We start from the raw sequence: 17908 nt of genomic DNA, 5'->3' as shown, positions 1-17908 counted from the left end.
AAACTAATCTACCTTGAGTCGCTAACAACCTCCCTCTATTCTCTCTTCTCAGTCTCTCTGCTCTCTCGGTCTCTCCTCTCTTCGTCAGTTCGTCTCTCATCTCAGTCATCATCTGTGACATCTGTCTCTCGGTCTCTCCTATCTCTATCTCTCGGTCTCTCTCCTCTCTATCTCTATTCTCTCCTCTCTCGTCCGGTCGTCCCCTCTAGTCTCTCTTTCTTCTCTCAGAGTCTCACTCTCTCGTCGATGATACACGGAGGCAAGCGGCAACGCACGGAGTCAAGCGGCGACGCCTGGCGGCAAGCGGCGTCGCACAACGGCAAAGCGCTCTCATCCCAATCCCAACAATTCACTCTTCACCGGTCTTCAGGAGTTCAAGTTAGTTCATTGAATTTGAACTTGATAATTGGTAATTGGTGAATGGTGATTGTGTAATTGATGAATGATGAATGATGAGTGATGTCTTGTTAATTTGATTGAGTTGCTGAGTTGCAGCAGTTGCTAAGTTGATGAGTGATGAATGATTGTATTTAGAATTTGGTAATTGCTAAGTTGCTGATTTGCTGCTATTATTACTTGTTAGACTGAGTCATTGAATTGCTGAGTTGTTGAATCTATTAACTGTGAGTCTGTCATTGATTACAAAATATGTACAGGCAACTATGGCAGGCACTACTTCTTCCTCTGCATCTAATCTAGTTCCGGAGCTGAATAGCCAGAATAGGTCAGTCTTGAAAGAGTTGAAGGCTAATTCAATTGATATCGGTTGGGAATATGCAGTGTATGCTGATCTTACAAATCCAGATAGATTGAAGTGTTTGTTGTGTAATAAAGTAGTAAGTGGTGGAATAAATTGAATCAAACAGCATATTGCAAACATCAAGGGGAATGTTCACGGTTGTAAGAAGAGTTCGGATGAGGACAAAGCCAAATGTATCAAAGCTATTGAAGATGGGCGAAATAAGAAGAGGCAAAAGATTATCTTTGAAGAAGAATTGAGGCAAGAAGTTGTTATTGAAGAAGATGAAAGGGAAGAGGATGGATCAAGTCATGAGACAAGAAGAAAGAGGCGCTTTCTTGGACCTATGGACCGTTATGCATCCACCATTGATCCCGATTCTTCATTGGATGGAAGCAAGAAGATGAAGCAACAAAATATCAATGATTCACTTTTCAAGGAAAGAACACATAATGTGCGTCAATATTTGGCTAGATGGGTGTATGAAGCCGGCCTTCCTTTCCATGCCATTAAGAATGATAGCTTTAAGAGGTTTGTGGAAGCGGTTGGGCAATTTGGCCCGAGTTACAAACCACCAACCCAATACCAATTAAGGGAGCCATTGTTGAAGGAAGAGGTGGAGAGAACTAAGGGCTTATTAAAGAGGCAAGAAGAGGAGTGGGCAAAGAATGGTTGCTCTATCATGACCGATGCATGGAGTGACCGGAAAAGAAGAAGTATCATGAACTTGTGTGTTAATTGTGCGGAAAGGACAACCTTTCTTTCTTCTAAGAAAGCATCGGATGAGTCACACACCGGAAAATATATTTTTGAATATGTAGCCAAGTGCATTGAAGGAATTGGGCCACAAAATGTTGTTCAAGTGGTAACGGATAATGCTTCAAATAACATGGCGGCGGGAGATTTGTTAAAGTTGAAGAGGCCAACAATATTTTCGACTTCTTGTGCAACTCACACCATCAATCTTATGCTTCAAGGAATTGGCACCCAACCTAAATTCAAGAATGTGATTGACAAAGCAAAGAGTTTCACCATCTACATTTATGCACATCACAAGACTTTGCACTTGATGAGAAAGTATACAAAGAAAAGAGACATAGTGAGGCCGGGAGTCACAAGATTTGTAACCGCTTTCCTTACTTTACAAAGCTTGATGGAGAAGAAGATTGAGTTGAGATCTATGATTACTAGTGGTGAGTGGAGTGAAAGCAAAGCATGCAAAGAGTGCAAAGAGGAAGGCAGCTACGAGTATTGCTTTGAGTCCTTTTTTTTGGAATGGAGTAAATCATTGCTTGAAGGTTTTTTCCCCTTTAGTCAAGGTGTTTCGCCTTGTTGATGGGGATCGGAAGCCATCAATGGGTTTTGTGTATGGAGAGCTACAAAAAGCTAGAGAAGAGATTAAGAAGATATACAAAAATCAAGAAGCTCACTATCGTCCAATCCTTGACATTGTTGATGGCAAAGCCAGTGAACGACTTGATAGTCCATTGCATTTAGTGGGACACCTCTTGAACCCTTATTACACATATGTTGATCCAAGCATTGTAAATGATGGAGTTGTCATGGATGGGTTTATTGAATGTGTAGAAAAGTTCTTTGGTGATGATCTTGACATTCAAGATAAGGTGACAAATATAGAATTGCACAAGTACTTGAATAAAGAGGGTTCATTTGGAAAACCTATCGCTTTGAAGGGATGCTCACAAGATAATGAAAATTATAATCCGGGTAAGAAAACTTCATAAATTTTTTATTTTGTCATTAGAATTGTTTGCTTTTGTAGTTTTGACTAATTAATAATGTTGTTGGCTTTCTATGTTTTTGTAGTTGGTTTGTGGAATATTTATGGAAATCAAGTACCAAATTTGCAAACTTTGGCTAAAAGAATACTTAGTTTGACAACAAGTTCATCCGGATGTGAAAGAAATTGGAGCGCTTTTGAGGGGGTAATTATTTGCTTAATTTATATAGTTTTGCACTCATAGTCTCATAATATTTATGATAATTTACTCTCTTTTTTTATTCTTAATTTAGATTCATATAAAAAAAGAAATAGACTTGATGCAACAAGGTTGAACAATTTAGTCTATGTCCAATTCAATGCCAAGATTCTCAACAAAAAGAAAAGAGAGAGAGAGAAAAATGTGGATGTTCTTCTTGCTAGTGAAGCTACTAATGCACAAGGTTGGATTGTTGATGGTGGTGATGAGGATATTTTGTCCGATGTCACTAATGAAATGGGTGGAAATGATTTAGGAGTGGATAGTGGCTTAGAGCCTAGGAGAAGTTCTAGGATTCAAGAAATAAGAGAACTTGAAGAAGATTTTGATTCGGATGAAGAGGAAGAAGAAATTATGGATTTTGAGTTTGACTCCGAAACCGAAGAAGTACTTGAAGGATATGGAGAAGAAGAATTAGAGGAGTAGGCTTGCAAGAATGTATTTTTCTTTATTTGAATTGTTTTTTAGACATTGTTGCCTACTTGCCTAGTTGATGAATTGTGTTTTTAATTTTTGGATTTTCCTAAGGACATTGTTGTTGAAATGTTGAATTGTATTTCTTATTTTCATAAGAACATTGTTGTTAGTACATTTTTAAGGACATATGTTATGTATTTTCATTATTTTCATCATTATATGTTGTTTTTTTCATTATTTTCAGCATTATATGTTTTTTTTTCATTATTTTTAGACATTATAATACCTATTTAACTATTTTTAATTGTATTTATATAATTATTTGTTATTAAAAAATAAAATAAATGTAAAGATACAAATCCGATTAATCCCCGATTAATCTTTTGGGCGCTGTCCGCCCGATTAGCGCCTAGCGTTTTTTAGAACCTTGGAACGAAGGGAAAAACGTGAAACAACAGGAGAAGTTTCATTCGCGGGCGCTCCATTTGGCAGACGGCCGCCATGATGGCAGGGAAGAAGACGATGCCTGGATTGGAGTTACAATTCAATTTGTTTAATGATATGGTTTTGAAGTGAAAGATGAATGTTTTCTGTTTGTGGTTTTATTGCTGTAATATATTATATACGCATAAAGAGTTTGTTAATATGTTTCATTATGTGAATCAGATTTGCATGTATCAGATATGCGTAAGTTTCAAACTTGCAGTTGCAATTTATAATATACCTTCAATTTGTTTTTTTTTTGTTGTTGGTTCATATATATCAGCCATTATTCTACTTCTGTTATGAGACATATGGCTGAGACTTTATTTTTCCAATTCTAGTACATACACCTCTTATTCTCAGGTTTGGGATTTGTATAATTTGAGAGATTAATCACTATGTGTTACTGCATATACCTTCACCCTTTCTTTCTTTCTTTCTTTTTGTTCTTTTGTGCAACAGCTGTAGAAGTTGACATCAGTAGAATAGAACGGGGGAAGATAGACGATGATATTGATATTTGTTCATTTGAGAAGATTCTTGGCTATGTTTCACTACAAAGATGTTAGAAAAATTAATTTGGTGCAGTGAATAGTTTATAATTCTTTTAGTAATTATGATCAGAAACAAATATATATGTTCTTGATTATCAGAACAATCGACTCTCTCTACACTAGTACTAATCTCTCAAGTCCAGTATTGGAGAGGACAGAAAAATTATGGTCAGCTTTCTTCGTTTGGTGAAGTGTTTGGCTTGCTAAATCCCGTTATGTTTTTCCAAAGAGGGTGCCATAAATTTCAATTGATCTGTTGATGCACAATTCAAATCCATTGTGACTTTTTGTGGCTTATGTTGGTATAATTACTCTTACTTGGTCACGTATTGATTAATTGACGAGATTCAATCCATGACAGGGTAATTTGTGTATTGTGAAATAATAAGTTTTAACGTAGGAACTAAACGCACGTGTGAGCGTAACTCTTTTTAAATCCCGTGTAATTTGTGTATTGTGGAATAATATTGCTGACAAAAACAAATTGATATACACTGCTTGAAGGAAAGACCATGAACTCGAGAACATGTAAACAAAGGATGAAGTAAATAAGAAAATAAAGAAACTAAATAAACCCTAGTGTCAGAGAGAAAAACAAAACAAAACAAATTGATAGTCCTAAATATACGACTGGAACGGCCGGATGCATCATGATCTGAATTAAAGAAACACAAAGACATGCGCGCATCAAATTTAATAGTTTGGAGCGAGTGTAAGAATGGCATCTCCAACTGAAAGAAAAATCTTGTCCTTTCCGATTAAATCAGGAAACTCGGATGCATGAATCTTGTCGATCACCACTGTGCCCGGATTTGCTAAAGCTAGCTGCAGTCAATTAATTTACTAAATTATTAATAACACACAAGATTAATTTGATATCTTAATTAGGCTTTTGTTTTTAGGTAAATTGAAACCTTATAAATCAAATTCTATTAGTGCGTTTTGTTAGGAGTATACCTGAATATCCCTCTTCTGAAGACTTCTATATAGCTCTTCCAATGCATGGATCCCACTAGTGTCAATATCTGTAACAGCTGCAAGATGGAAAAGAAGTTCTACTTGAATAATTGATCATCATGTACTTGATGCTTAACTTCTACAATTAAACTGTAATGTATCATTATCATTCACTTACGTGACATTTCCACAATTAAGTAGTTGATTTTGGGTAGACACTTTTGGTTTAGCTCTGCTTCTTCGTCTGTTACCCATCTCAAAATTCTGCAGCAAAAATTAGCTAGGGTTAAACAGTCACCGACGAGTTATCATTTGGTTTGTATATGTTAATTCCATATAATTATGTATATACCTCTCCTTGACATAGTTGGAGTTGGAGAAGTAAATTGCAGAGTCCACCCTAACAATGAGAACACCAGGAATCTGACTAGCTTCGGGATACTGCTGGACATTTCTGTAAACCTTTGTTCTAGGGATCCTTCCCAGCAACGCAGTTCGTGGCCTTGTTACTTGTAAGAGAATTTTGGCAAAGGAGATGGAGACTGCAATTAAAAGACCGATCTCGACGGAGATGAAGACGACACCAAAGAACGCTCCCATGCATGCGACGAAATCAAGTTTGTCAATCTTCCATATCAATTTCATTGCCTCAATATCGATCAGTCCTAACACGGCGGAGATAATGATGGAAGCAAGAATGGCGTTGGGGGTGTACTTGAACAACGGTGTGATGAATACCAAGGTGAGAAGGACAACAATGGACATGACGATGTTGGAGACGGCGGTGTGGCAGCCGGCCATGTAGTTTACGGCAGAGCGAGAGAAGGAGCCGGTAGCAACGTAGCATGATGTCATTGAGCCAATAATGTTCATTGTTCCCATTGCTACCATTTCTTTGTTTCCATCAATCTGATAGTCCTTCATACCAGCAAATGTTCTTCCAATTGCTATAGCTTCCTGCATATATCGAATACAAACCGTATATGAATATTAATTGTTCTAAAAGCATGATAATATTGTTATTAGTTTGCATGTATACATATATCCTATGTACTTTGTATGTGAATAAAATGTCATAACTGCCCTCAAAATTAAAATTAAAAGTATATATAGTATGGGGTCGTCTATGGTACTTACATGTATCCCATATCCTCATTTTACAACAATCTGTAAAAAAAAAATTACCATTTATTTGAACCAAATTTACAACATTGGTAACAAATTTACCACATTATCTACACATTTATATATAATTGAACCAGATTACTATATATCCATAACAATTTGTTCATAAACTTGTAAAAATTCATAAATTGAGTAATTACCGCTAGTAGAACTACATGACTCAATTTACTTTAATGACAACAAAATTGTTGTCATATCAATAAATATAGGTATCACATACATGTAGGTATCTAAGAAAATTCCTATATATATAGTATTGGATATAAGTGATATAATTCTCTTGTTCGAGTCCATTGCCCAAAACAAATTAGCGCTTGCATATGTCCAAACAATCCTAATTGAATTTTCTTGCTCTATTACTCTAAAAAGATAAACTATACGGAAAATTCGATGCAAGAAACTATATTAAACCAATATAGATTAATTTTCATGGAAATTAATGAGATCTACGGAAAACTTATTCTTGGTTGACTACTACACGATGTCCGATATATTTGGTTGTTATTTTCTGGAGATATCGAGAGATGATCGATATTTGAGAAGCGATTTAAGAACTAAATTTTGAGAGATTAAGTTGGAATATTCAAGTATATATAGTCAGAACTGAAATTGCTTACTGTTAAGGCTATCATGCCAGCCACAACACCAATCCTAAAGCCTTTAGCAAGGAAATCTCCAGAGAAGTGAATTTGATCAGCAGAAGGTGGATTGACGCCCTGTCTAATATAACTCACCTGGAATATTATTGACATATATGAAGTTTCACTGTTAGCATAAGGTGACTTAGTATATATTAAGTACAATCACTGCAGATCGAATTAGTTCACTTACAATTGCAACACCTTGCTTGTCTGCTCGGGTAATAAACACGAAGAAAGTAGAAAGGATGACAGAGACCAAAGGTGCAATTGCAGGCACCCAAAAGTATTTCTTGTTCTTTATTTTTCCCTACAAGAATTATCAGTGAATATAATTAGTAAATTTTCAGGTGGAAACTTAATAACAATGTTCTTTTGTAAAACAACTGGGAAGATGTTATTAACTAACTTAATTAGACTTACGATGTATTTGGCGATGATAAGAAAGGCCAAGAATGAGACTCCTATTAGTATAGTCTCCCAGTTCCACTGCAGCGAATTTGTGACAACAAATTAGTTCATTAACACGTACTATTATTCGCAACTTATTGAGTTATATATGATAGATTTTAATTAATTTGAAGATTGTTACGATCCTCATAGAGATCGAGCACAAATAAAATAAGGAGGATATTAGATCAAACCAGTACGTAGTATATCATACGTACACTAACAAATGAAGCTTATATAGCTGCATAAGATTACAACTAAAAAAGAATTGGGTCTTAAAAAACGAATTAACTAGGAAACTAAAACTTTACCCCATGATGTGCTGAAGAAAAGACTGAACGCAAGACTGAAACGATGTCTGTCTTCTTAGTAAAAACTTTGATGCCAAACAATCCCTTAAGCTGTTGAAGGGCAATGGTAATGGCAGCTCCAGCCATAAACCCAATAATGGCAGCATGAGAGAGGAAGTCAATCAAGAAACCCAATCTGAAAATAAACCGTGCATAACCCTCCTTATTTAACACCATACATGGCCTGATGGCCACGAGCACTAATATATAGTTAAGTTAATTACAAGTTGACAAAACTAATACCTGCAAAACCCTAATGTGAATTGTGTGACTCCGGCGAAGAAGGTAGCCGTGAAAGCAAGGCGTTTATACGCGACTAAATCTTTAGAGCTAACCTCTTCCTGAAGCAGAGTCCCAAGCAGCAGTGACACCACCGCCACCGGTCCGATTGCAATATCTCTTGAGCTGCCCATGAAGGCATAGATCAGAGGTGGTACAAAGCTAGAGTCTGCACATGAATATAATGTTGTATTATTAAGCAAACATATATAATCACTGACACCTACATATATATAATTGAACGTCTCTTCTTAATTGAAGACAACTTACATAACCCATTTTCCGCAGGCAGACCAGCAAGCTTTGCGTATCCAATATCCTAATTCATAAAATCAATTATATATATGAGATCAATGGGAACAGATCCAGTTCCCTTCAAGTCTTCAAGAGCTAAGGTTCAAGTTAAACATGGAGCAATAGTAAATAGTAGCTAGGTACGTACCTGAGGAATACAAAGACTTGCTATAGTAAGTCCAGCAATCACGTCACCTCTGAGCTTAGCAAGATTGTAGTCCCTAGACCATCTGAAAAATGGAAAAAGCGCTTCGATGCCGAGCACAAGCTTCCTAGAGTTGGATTGGTCTTTGAAAGAACGCAAAGGCTGATCGGAAAAGAAAGTCTCCTTCACGGCGGCAGTGAATTCCTTGAAGATGCTTAGCTTGGGAGGCAGTCCAACTTTGTGAGCAACATACGGCTGTGTCACCCGGCTCGAAGATCGGCCGCTACTGATCTTGTCTGGTGCAGCTGCCTCCTTCTCATCTCCCACATTATCGAAGTCGCTGATACGCCTACTCATTCTGGTAATGAAATGAGATTGACCAGTGCTATGGTTATTACTCAAAAAAGAGACACAAACAAGAAGAAGATCGAAGCCAAATGCTAATATGATATGATTTAGATGATGATGACCTAGCTAGTTAGTTCTTAAGAAAATACAATAGAGAAGAATATAGATATGGTTAGTACCTCGAGAGAAAAATATAATGAAACTCTAGAGTTGTATTCTTTTGAAAGTGATGAAGAATTATGGAAGCTACTGCATGCTTACTTATAGCTTTGTAAGAGTAATGCCAAGTCAAACTCAAAACCTCTAGAAGTATATACCAAAATGTTCAAGAGCTATGATTCAGGGATTTTGCCTCTTACCCAGTTTAGAAGTCATTAATAGAAGTCAACACTTAAACAATTATTGGCTTTTTTATACGACCGTTGACTTGACACATACAAAAGAGAGAGAGAGAGAGAGCACCAACTAGCTAATTGCATGCGCTGTTAATCTGATCCTTTGAATACATACATCCATATATATATATAAATATATATATATATATATATCCACACAATGCTGATTAGGTGCGGACGTCCGCACCAAAATTTTGATACGGATTTCCATTTTTACACCATTTTTCGATCGAATTTCCTCATCTCCACCGCCTAGTATCTAGATAATATTGTGTATATCATCTTTGCAAAATTTCAGCCAATTTGGTGATCGTTAAGGCCCTCAAACTCGAAAAACAAATGGACGGACTGAATTCTGTCTGGTTGTGTTCATACCAGAAAAACTCGAGTTTGAGGGCCTTAATAATCACCAAATTGGCTGAAATTTTGCAGAGATGATCTACACAATATTATCTAGATACTAGACGGTGGAGATGAGGAAATTTAATCGAAAAGTGGTGCAAAAATAGAAATCCGCACCAAAATCATTGGTGCGGACGTCCGCATCTAATCAGCATTGTATATCCATATATATATATATATATCATGTGGATGTAGTTTTCTCATGTATCATGTGGATGTACATATGCCCTCATATACTTATATTGAGAGATCAAGATTTCATAAAAATATCGAATGAAATTACCGGAATTTGATCATTTAAAAGTTATGAATTCAAATCATATTACATATCGTTGTGTGTCACATTGTCCATAAATACCCATACAAGTCCAAGTTTAACCCGATCTAGTTTTTAATAACTTTATTTTTAGTAATCGATCGGTAACATTTTAGACTTTTCCGTAAACAAACTCAAAGCATACATATAGGCATCACTGTCAAAAGCTAGCAATATATACAATTACCTCACATCCAACTTTTAGTGGTTGTGCATTTTACGTTTTATCAGTCTTGATCATAACTTTAAATCTTACAAATATAACAAGTCAACAATAGAAGCTCAGACTAACGGCAGAAATGGGTCGACAGAAATATAGACAATAAGAACATGTAGTTGGTGATTGTGGTCTGTACGTCTCACTTCCTTTCACACACATAGCATAGGCACACTTGTGTTGGCTTTTTGAGCTTCGTAAGACCGACCACCATTCATGCATGGTGGTGTTCGATCTTCTCCATATAACCCAGATTAATTATAGTCCAGTTTATCAATTTTCAATCAACAAAATCAAAATTAAAATTCGCAACACCATTAGGAAAAACATATATGAATATTTCCAAACCCCTATTCAAAAAGAAAAAGTATATATCTGAATAGTTAATTCAATTACTCTGAGAATATATGCTTAGTAACGAACTTGTTTAAAAAGAAGAACAAGAAAAGATGGGATATTTTAGAAGTAAATGCTAACCTTAATTTAACTTGAAGATGAATTGATCGAAAGTGTTGACCCTCAATCTGTTCTGGACTTGAAAGCTGGAAAACTTATATGATTACAGTACGTATCTGAATATATACATAACTGAGATGTTCAACTGATCGATATATACAGCAGTACAAGTAATCATATTCGATCTGTTTCAAGATATATAAGAGAATTGCGTAGAACTTTTGGTATTGGTGTTAACCATTTGTGGTTTTTCTTTCCTTCTGATCCATATCAACAAAATATATAGGCCGGTATAAGCCTACAACAGAGTTAAGACAAGTCTTGCTAATTTGTTCGCTTTCATATTTATCATGGTCAAAAATGCTCTAGTCTTGGGTCCATGTATATATGTCCTCGTTAGGATGATCTGATGTTGAACATGATCGACAAGTTTAGCATTTGTAGCATCGATCGGTTTGTCATCTATAATATATACGCACTCTTAGAAAATTAATTTTCATTGAGATTTTCAGGAACTTTCTATGCAGTTACACACAATTTAAACATCAATTAAGAAAATTAAATTAACCACTAGCTAGGTACTATTCCATGTCATATATGTATATATAACGCCATTGCTTGTTTCTTATTATTTTGAGTATTTATGTACGTAATATGGCTCTTTGGTTCACCACGGGCGTCAGCCTCAGCCTCATCCTCAAGAGCAGCCAGCCTAATGTGCAGACCTGTATATACAGGGGCGGATCCAGAAATTGAAACTAGGTGGGACTTACTTTCCACCACAGACAAAAAAAAAAAATGACGGTGCGAGTACTGTAATTTAGATATTGAAATGAAAAATACACCCAGAAACATGAGGATGTAGTGAGCCTTTACCTCTCAAAAATGTATTATATAAAACAATATTAGATGTGACACACAAGAAGGTAGGTAAACATGTCAAACGCAATACAAAATATGTCGATGTAAAACCTCTCTACTAACTATATATAGAAAGCAATAACATGTTCTTTTATCAAAATTCGTCAACCAACTAACAACCTTGATTTAATTTTGCTCCAATCTTAATTTTGGTAACTATAATCAAACAATATTAAATACTCACATACAATTAAGATAAAGAGTAATTAGGTGGTAAGTAAGAGAGAGAATGAGAACGACAAATTGGATGGGATGGAACTCACGGAAGAGTGAAGAACTTGTAGAGATATATATCTCTCAGTGAGTGAAACCTAGGCTGAACATAACATTCAATATATAATTTTTTTTATAAGCTAATAACTACATGTAGTAATTTTTTTCCCCAAACAATTTGAGTGGGACTTGAGTCCCAGGCCAGGAAAGCCTAGATCCGCCCCTGCTGTATATATGAGATGGATCGGAGTATATAATTATATTATATGCACGCCAAAAAGATAGAAGAAATAACATCGATCGGTGAAACTAGTGAAAAATAGAAAGGTAATCGTTCAATTTCAGAAAAAAAACACTTAATAATATATATTAGACCTATATATATATAATTAGGGTATTGGATTTTGGGTTTCGGTTAGACCTATATATTTAGGGTTTAGGGTTTTGGTTATTTCACAAACTAGATTAGAAATTAGTGACAGGTTAGATATTAAAAAAATTACAAAAAATCCTGTAGTCATGCGCGCACCTAATTCATCCGCAGTTGTCAACTTTACGTCGTAGGAAAATTTTTGCATATTTGCTTTTAGTTGAGGTGGGCAAAAGAACAATATGGCGGGTTTAGCCGTAGTCTTGATCCTGTTCAATAGACTTCCAATAATGTGATTGAGACAAAATATAAATTTGGATTCTGAGTAATTGCAGAATAGTATAAATTATTATATTCTCCACTGTTGCTACAGAAATTTACGTTGTTATTGTCTCTACTCCTCAATCGTACACATAAGTTTATCTCGTTGCATTTGGTTCTCTCGATCATCGAAACGGGAAATAGACATAACTTACCGAGATCGATATTGACAATCTAACCTCGCTCTCGCATATATCATCCTCTTTTTGTTATTGCGCATGTAACACACATCATGCATGTATGCACATGATGCTATATATATATATATATATAAAATCAATATATGCCAATCACATCTAGCTAGCTAGCTTGGACATTTTAATAAATTAATTTGTATATGTCACACTATGTACACCTCCATATATACATGTTGCCACATTTTCGCGTTAAAAAGAATTCCAAGTGTTATACTATTATAGGGAATATATCTAGCTAGGCTCGATCAGTATATCCAAACTTGCTACCTATCTGACCAAGAGAGAAATTGCGTCTAGGTTCAATGAATCTAAAAGAGTTGAATTTGTGGATAGTTTACCAATATTTCAAGTTGTCTGTTATATGATAAGCTTATATATTACCCTACATATAATTAGTCTAGTAATTAATCCTGTTGTTTAATTTTGTGATTAACGTGCTGAACACAATCAGTCTGATTCGTTTAAAGTATATATTGTACAGGCCGGTAATGTGTGTTATTGATTAATTATGATGCACATATCGATCATATGTGTGTGTATATATATATATATAGTTTATATTCAGAGTAAAATTTTGTTTTGAAATTAAAGTGTGAAGTTTCTTATTTGACTAACTTTTCGGTTATATATCCATATCTCTACCGTTCAGTTTTGTAAAACCTAATGCATAGATCACTTTTGTAAAGTTTCATTGAATTTGATGATCATTTGAGTTTGATGATCGTTTGCATAGATCACTTTTGTAAACCTAATGCATAGATCACTTTTTAATCTATTGGGTTTCTCGAGAAACTTCCTTCACGAAAGTTGTAAAGCACAACAATACGAGTTCATAGATACATGGCACGCGTAAAACGGACTTTGTATGAGAAAGTTATGGTTAGAGGAAATTAGTTTCCGGTTTTAGAAAGTGTATAAATAGAAAGAGGGAACCCTAGAATTCAGAAAAGCCTCCATTTTCTCTCTCCTCTCTCCCCGAGCTGCACGCACAGCCAGACCTTCGCCGACATAGAACTCGGCCTTCCAGCCACCAAACTGGACGCCGCCGGTCCCGTTCGGTTTACACGGGTCTCCTCTCCATTCCTGGGGCAGCGCCGCTCGTCATTGCGCCGCCTAGACGCCGCCACGAGGCGGAGGAACTGCTGCGGTTTCGCTGGAGTTCTTCTTTTTCCGGCCACCAATCGAGACACCGTTGGTTCCTTTAGGTTTGCACGGACCTCCCCTACGTAACTGTGCTAGTCTTCAAGGCCGTCGACCAGCGTAGGTGGTGCAGCTAGACCTGACGCCTCCGTCGACGCGTCACCGATCGGAACCGCCGTTTGCGGCGGCAACAAGGAGCAACCTTAGGTGAGTTTTGGTCCTCTCTTCCTTCTGGTTATGGTTAGCTTGGCTCTTGTGTTTTTGTGAAGACGCAGTGGGAGTATTTAGGTGAGTAAATCTCACCAAGGTTCACATTTGGACCGAATTTTTATGGTTATTGATGATGATGATTGTGATGATGATTATGATGATGATTTTGATGATTATGATGATGATGATGATGATGATGATGATGATGATGATGATGATGATTGATGATGATGATTGTGATGATGATGTTGATAAAGATTATGATGATGATTATTGTTGATGATTATGATGATTTTAATTTAAAATTTTATTTTGGTTGTTTTTTTTTAAATATATGAGCTTGATCACCAACGGCTCATAGGTAAGATAAAACCAGTTTTCCTATTAAATGATTATTTTTAAGGTTCATGAAATTATAATATTTTTGGTTCTTGATAGGTTATTCTTGTGGTAATAACTATGTCTTGTGCATATAGATATATCTATGTGGAAGGATATAATTTTATGATGTGCCATTGGGTTGTTGATGTTGATTTATTATATTGTGATTTGTGGTTTTGATAGTCAAACCGGGTTCCAAGCCTTTAATTAGGTGATTGGTTACGGTTATGATTATTCTACTCTTATGTGAAATGTTGAGTAGATAGTCAAATCGGGTTCCAAGCCTTTAATCGGGTGATTGGTTACGGTTATGATGATTCTACCCTTATGTGAAATGTTGTGTAGATAGTCAAACCGGGTTCGAAGCCTTTAATCGGGTGATTGGTTACAGTTATGATGCTATTATTAATTTGTGATTTGATATTGGACAGTCAAACTATGTTCCAAACCTTTGGCCGGGTGATTGGTTACGGTTAGGGGTAGAGCTCTAGTCCGTCTGTCGATGTAGGTCATGGGAGGTACCCGAAGGTATCTAGAACCCATGGGTACATAAATTGTTGTTGTAGGTCATGAGAGGTATTTATTAATATCTGGGACTCATGTGTACATGTGTTTGTTGTAGGTCATGGGAAATACCATATTGGTATCTGGGACTCATGGGTACATGTATATTTGTAAAAGTATTGGTTATGTGGTTTTAACATTGTTCTTAATTGTTGTCAATTAAATTCCTTGTTTTGAGTATCTCCTGAACTATGCTTAATGCAGAAGATTCTTCAATCTTGTTTGTGTGATTTTTAGTGAAATTCCTGAACTATCCTTTTTGCAGGATTCACTTATGATTTGATTGTTTTGGGAATTGTTGTGTTTTCTTGTTTACTCTCTTTTGAATTTTTCTTGTTTGAGGTGATTCCTGAACTAAGTTCTAAAGCAGGAATTTCCGGTAGTATTCTATGTGATGTTGGGTTGAGTTATTTTTTGAGAATTACTCATACGAGCTTTTTAGCTTACCGGGTTTATTGTTTACAACCCGGTGCACCAATTCATGGTGTAGGGGTTAGACCTGCAGGTGATGATCAGCAGAGTTGAGGCAGAGGCATAGTGGCATGGTTTTTAGTTGCTGTATACTTGATATTTTTATGTTTGGTAAACAACATTAAATTCATTCGAGTGTTTTTATTTCTTGACTTTCAAGTTTATGTAAATAATGAAATGTAATATTAACTCGATATTGAGTTGTGTTGACATTACATTTATGCAATTGAGATTTGTTTTCTTTAAGTTATTGAACAGGTATCGGGAATTATATTATTGTGAGTTATCATGCCCATATTTTTGAAAATTTATCCTTCGAAAATTGGGGTGTGACAACAGTTCTGGTTAGATAGATTTATGGTTCGTTCATTAATTTAATCTAATTCGGTACCTTAACGATCATCAATTGGATAAAATTTGACATGAATGATATATATATTAGTATCAATAAACTGAACGGTAAAAATATAGAAATATAACTAAAAAATAAATTAAATAAGAAACTTCACACTTTAATTTCATAACGAATTCTAAGTTTCGCTCTGCATGTGTATTTTTCTTCCAGTGGGCTAGCTACTCATGGTGGTCTTCACGCATGTGTATTTTTCTTCCTGTGGGCTAGCTACTCATGGTGGTCTTCACGATATGGTGATATAGACCATGTCTTATATATGAAAGGATTTTGCATTTTTAGTTATACTTGGAACTTTTGTGCGAACTCGTCTAGTTTACCATCATATATATTTGTCTTTAATTGCAAGAGGGATCATTAATTTCCTACAGGTGAAGATATAAAACCAGGCATATATGTGTTTTAATTTGCAAGAGTACGTAGTAGCCATGCATGCACTAACGTACTTCTGACCCTGCTGCTTGTTTCATCGAAAACCCTAGCTCTTAATCCCTATATTCAGGGCCGGACTTGAGATTTCAAGACCTGAGACGAGTTATAAGAATTGTGTCCCTTAATGTTAAAAAAAAAAGGATCAATCGGCCAAAAAAAAGGTTTCAAAGCAATATAATTTTTTTTGGGGTGCATAACCGCATAACAATAATCCTAATCCCGGTGGAGAGGCCCACTAACTTAACCATGGCGATGATTAGAAAAAAATCAAAGGGTTAAAAGAGAAAAAAGTGATTATTAAGAAGGGATAAGTGAATAACCACAAAACCCAAAATTTTCAAGTCATCACTGCTTATCATCATTGACCTTGTCAAACTCTCTCTCTCTCTATCGCTTTTCTTCTCTTCTAAACCCAACCATTTCTCATCTCCTCCTCTGTTTTTTATTTCAAAAAACTAAAATTTTAAGCTTTAGCTTCCATGGACTTTTTGGTGCCCCCAGATGGCCGGATTTTTTTGGACCTGAGGCGGCCGCCTCTTCAGTCTCCCCTCAGGTCCGGGCCTACCTATGTTGCATAATCAGAAATACAGATAAAGTGTATGGTACAACTAATTGTATTCATCACTTAACAACAAGAAACTAACAAAATGCATCAAACCAACTTAGATTATATCGCGATCGGCCTCAGTTTTTATGTGCATGAGTCTTAGCAAGTCTTTAATTAGTGCACGTACGGTAAAATTTCAGCTCAATCTAATTAGTCTAGTTAGTCTAGATCAGCACACATCTCATTCATGATGATATATATGAAGTGTGTGTGAACAATTGGAGATATTAAATATGTGTGCCACGTACCATTTCGTGTTGCCACATTTTCGCGTTAGATTATAAGTAAAGTCAAAGTGTTAGTCGACCTAGCTAGCTTCATACTTGCGAACCCATCTAGCCAGCAAGAGACAAGAGCTTATGATCGAAACTGCGTCTAAGTTCAATGAATCTGAAAGAGTCGAAATTTGTTTGTCTGTTTTATATCATTAGTTATTGTATCACACATACATACACAATTAGTCTAAAATTATAATAATAAGCCTAATTATATATGCATATATTACATCCTCTATATATATATATATACAGGGCCCTTCTACTAAGGGATTCCTTTTTTTTGACATATATGAGGGATCAAGCATTAGACCAACTTTTCAATCACATATCAACATCTTCACCGTTCAATATTTAGATGTATATATGTAGATCATTTCTGCAAAATTTCATCCCATTTGGTGATCGTTAAGGCTTCGAACTAACTGAAATCAATTGATGGATCAAATCTGCCAAACCTGAACCGTTCATGCCTATAATTTTAATTCGCAGTTTTGAACACCTTAACGATCACCAATTTGGATGAAATTTTGCAAAAGTGATCTACATATTAGGACCTAAAAACTGAACGGTTAAGATTGAAAAATGTGATTGAAAAATAGATCTAATGTTTGATCCCTCATATATGTCAAAAAAAAGGGATCCTTTAGTAGAAGGACCCTCTATATATATATATATGCATATATTCTTTCTGTGAGGTGGTCTGCACAGACTGCACGTACTCCACTTTTCTTCTGGGTTTTCCGTCAAGATTACATACAGATCGACA

At 35.8% G+C, this 17908-nt stretch overlaps 2 protein-coding genes across 2 annotated transcripts; one reads left to right on the top strand and one right to left on the bottom strand.

The window, feature by feature from the left end:
* Positions 1-246: 246 nt before the first annotated feature.
* On the top strand, positions 247-2484 carry LOC101300066. Its single transcript, XM_004301950.1, has 4 exons — positions 247-378; positions 657-779; positions 867-1932; positions 2054-2484. Exons 1-4 carry the CDS (start codon positions 247-249, stop codon positions 2482-2484), a joined length of 1752 nt encoding a protein of 583 aa, XP_004301998.1.
* Positions 2485-4712: 2228 nt separating this feature from the next.
* LOC101299776 (high affinity sulfate transporter 2-like) lies at positions 4713-8848 on the bottom strand. Its single transcript, XM_004301949.1, has 11 exons — positions 8495-8848; positions 8323-8371; positions 8017-8221; positions 7735-7909; positions 7397-7462; positions 7167-7283; positions 6953-7069; positions 5503-6107; positions 5329-5414; positions 5151-5227; positions 4713-5018 (listed from the first exon to the last, which is right to left on the bottom strand). Exons 1-11 carry the CDS (start codon positions 8846-8848, stop codon positions 4887-4889), a joined length of 1983 nt encoding a protein of 660 aa, XP_004301997.1. The 3' UTR covers positions 4713-4886.
* Between the last annotated feature and the right edge of the window lie 9060 nt (positions 8849-17908).

Source organism: Fragaria vesca, linkage group LG5 (genome assembly GCF_000184155.1).
Source record: "Fragaria vesca subsp. vesca linkage group LG5, FraVesHawaii_1.0, whole genome shotgun sequence".
In the NCBI taxonomy this organism is placed as follows: Eukaryota; Viridiplantae; Streptophyta; class Magnoliopsida; order Rosales; family Rosaceae; genus Fragaria; species Fragaria vesca.
Note: the sequence above shows the minus strand (reverse complement) of the source record. Positions and strands in the feature narration are given on the sequence as shown.

Coding starts and splice junctions, on each gene's coding strand:
- LOC101300066 (XM_004301950.1), top strand. CDS start 247: ATGATACACGGAGGCAAGCGGCAACGCACGGAGTCAAGCGGCGACGCC. Junction 379..656: donor ACCGGTCTTCAGGAGTTCAA/GTTAGTTCATTG, acceptor AAATATGTACAG/GCAACTATGGCAGGCACTAC. Junction 1,933..2,053: donor GAGATCTATGATTACTAGTG/GTGAGTGGAGTG, acceptor TTTCCCCTTTAG/TCAAGGTGTTTCGCCTTGTT.
- LOC101299776 (XM_004301949.1), bottom strand. CDS start 8,848: ATGAGTAGGCGTATCAGCGACTTCGATAATGTGGGAGATGAGAAGGAG. Junction 8,372..8,494: donor CAAGTCTTTGTATTCCTCAG/GTACGTACCTAG, acceptor TTTATGAATTAG/GATATTGGATACGCAAAGCT. Junction 5,228..5,328: donor CTTAATTGTGGAAATGTCAC/GTAAGTGAATGA, acceptor TCCATCTTGCAG/CTGTTACAGATATTGACACT.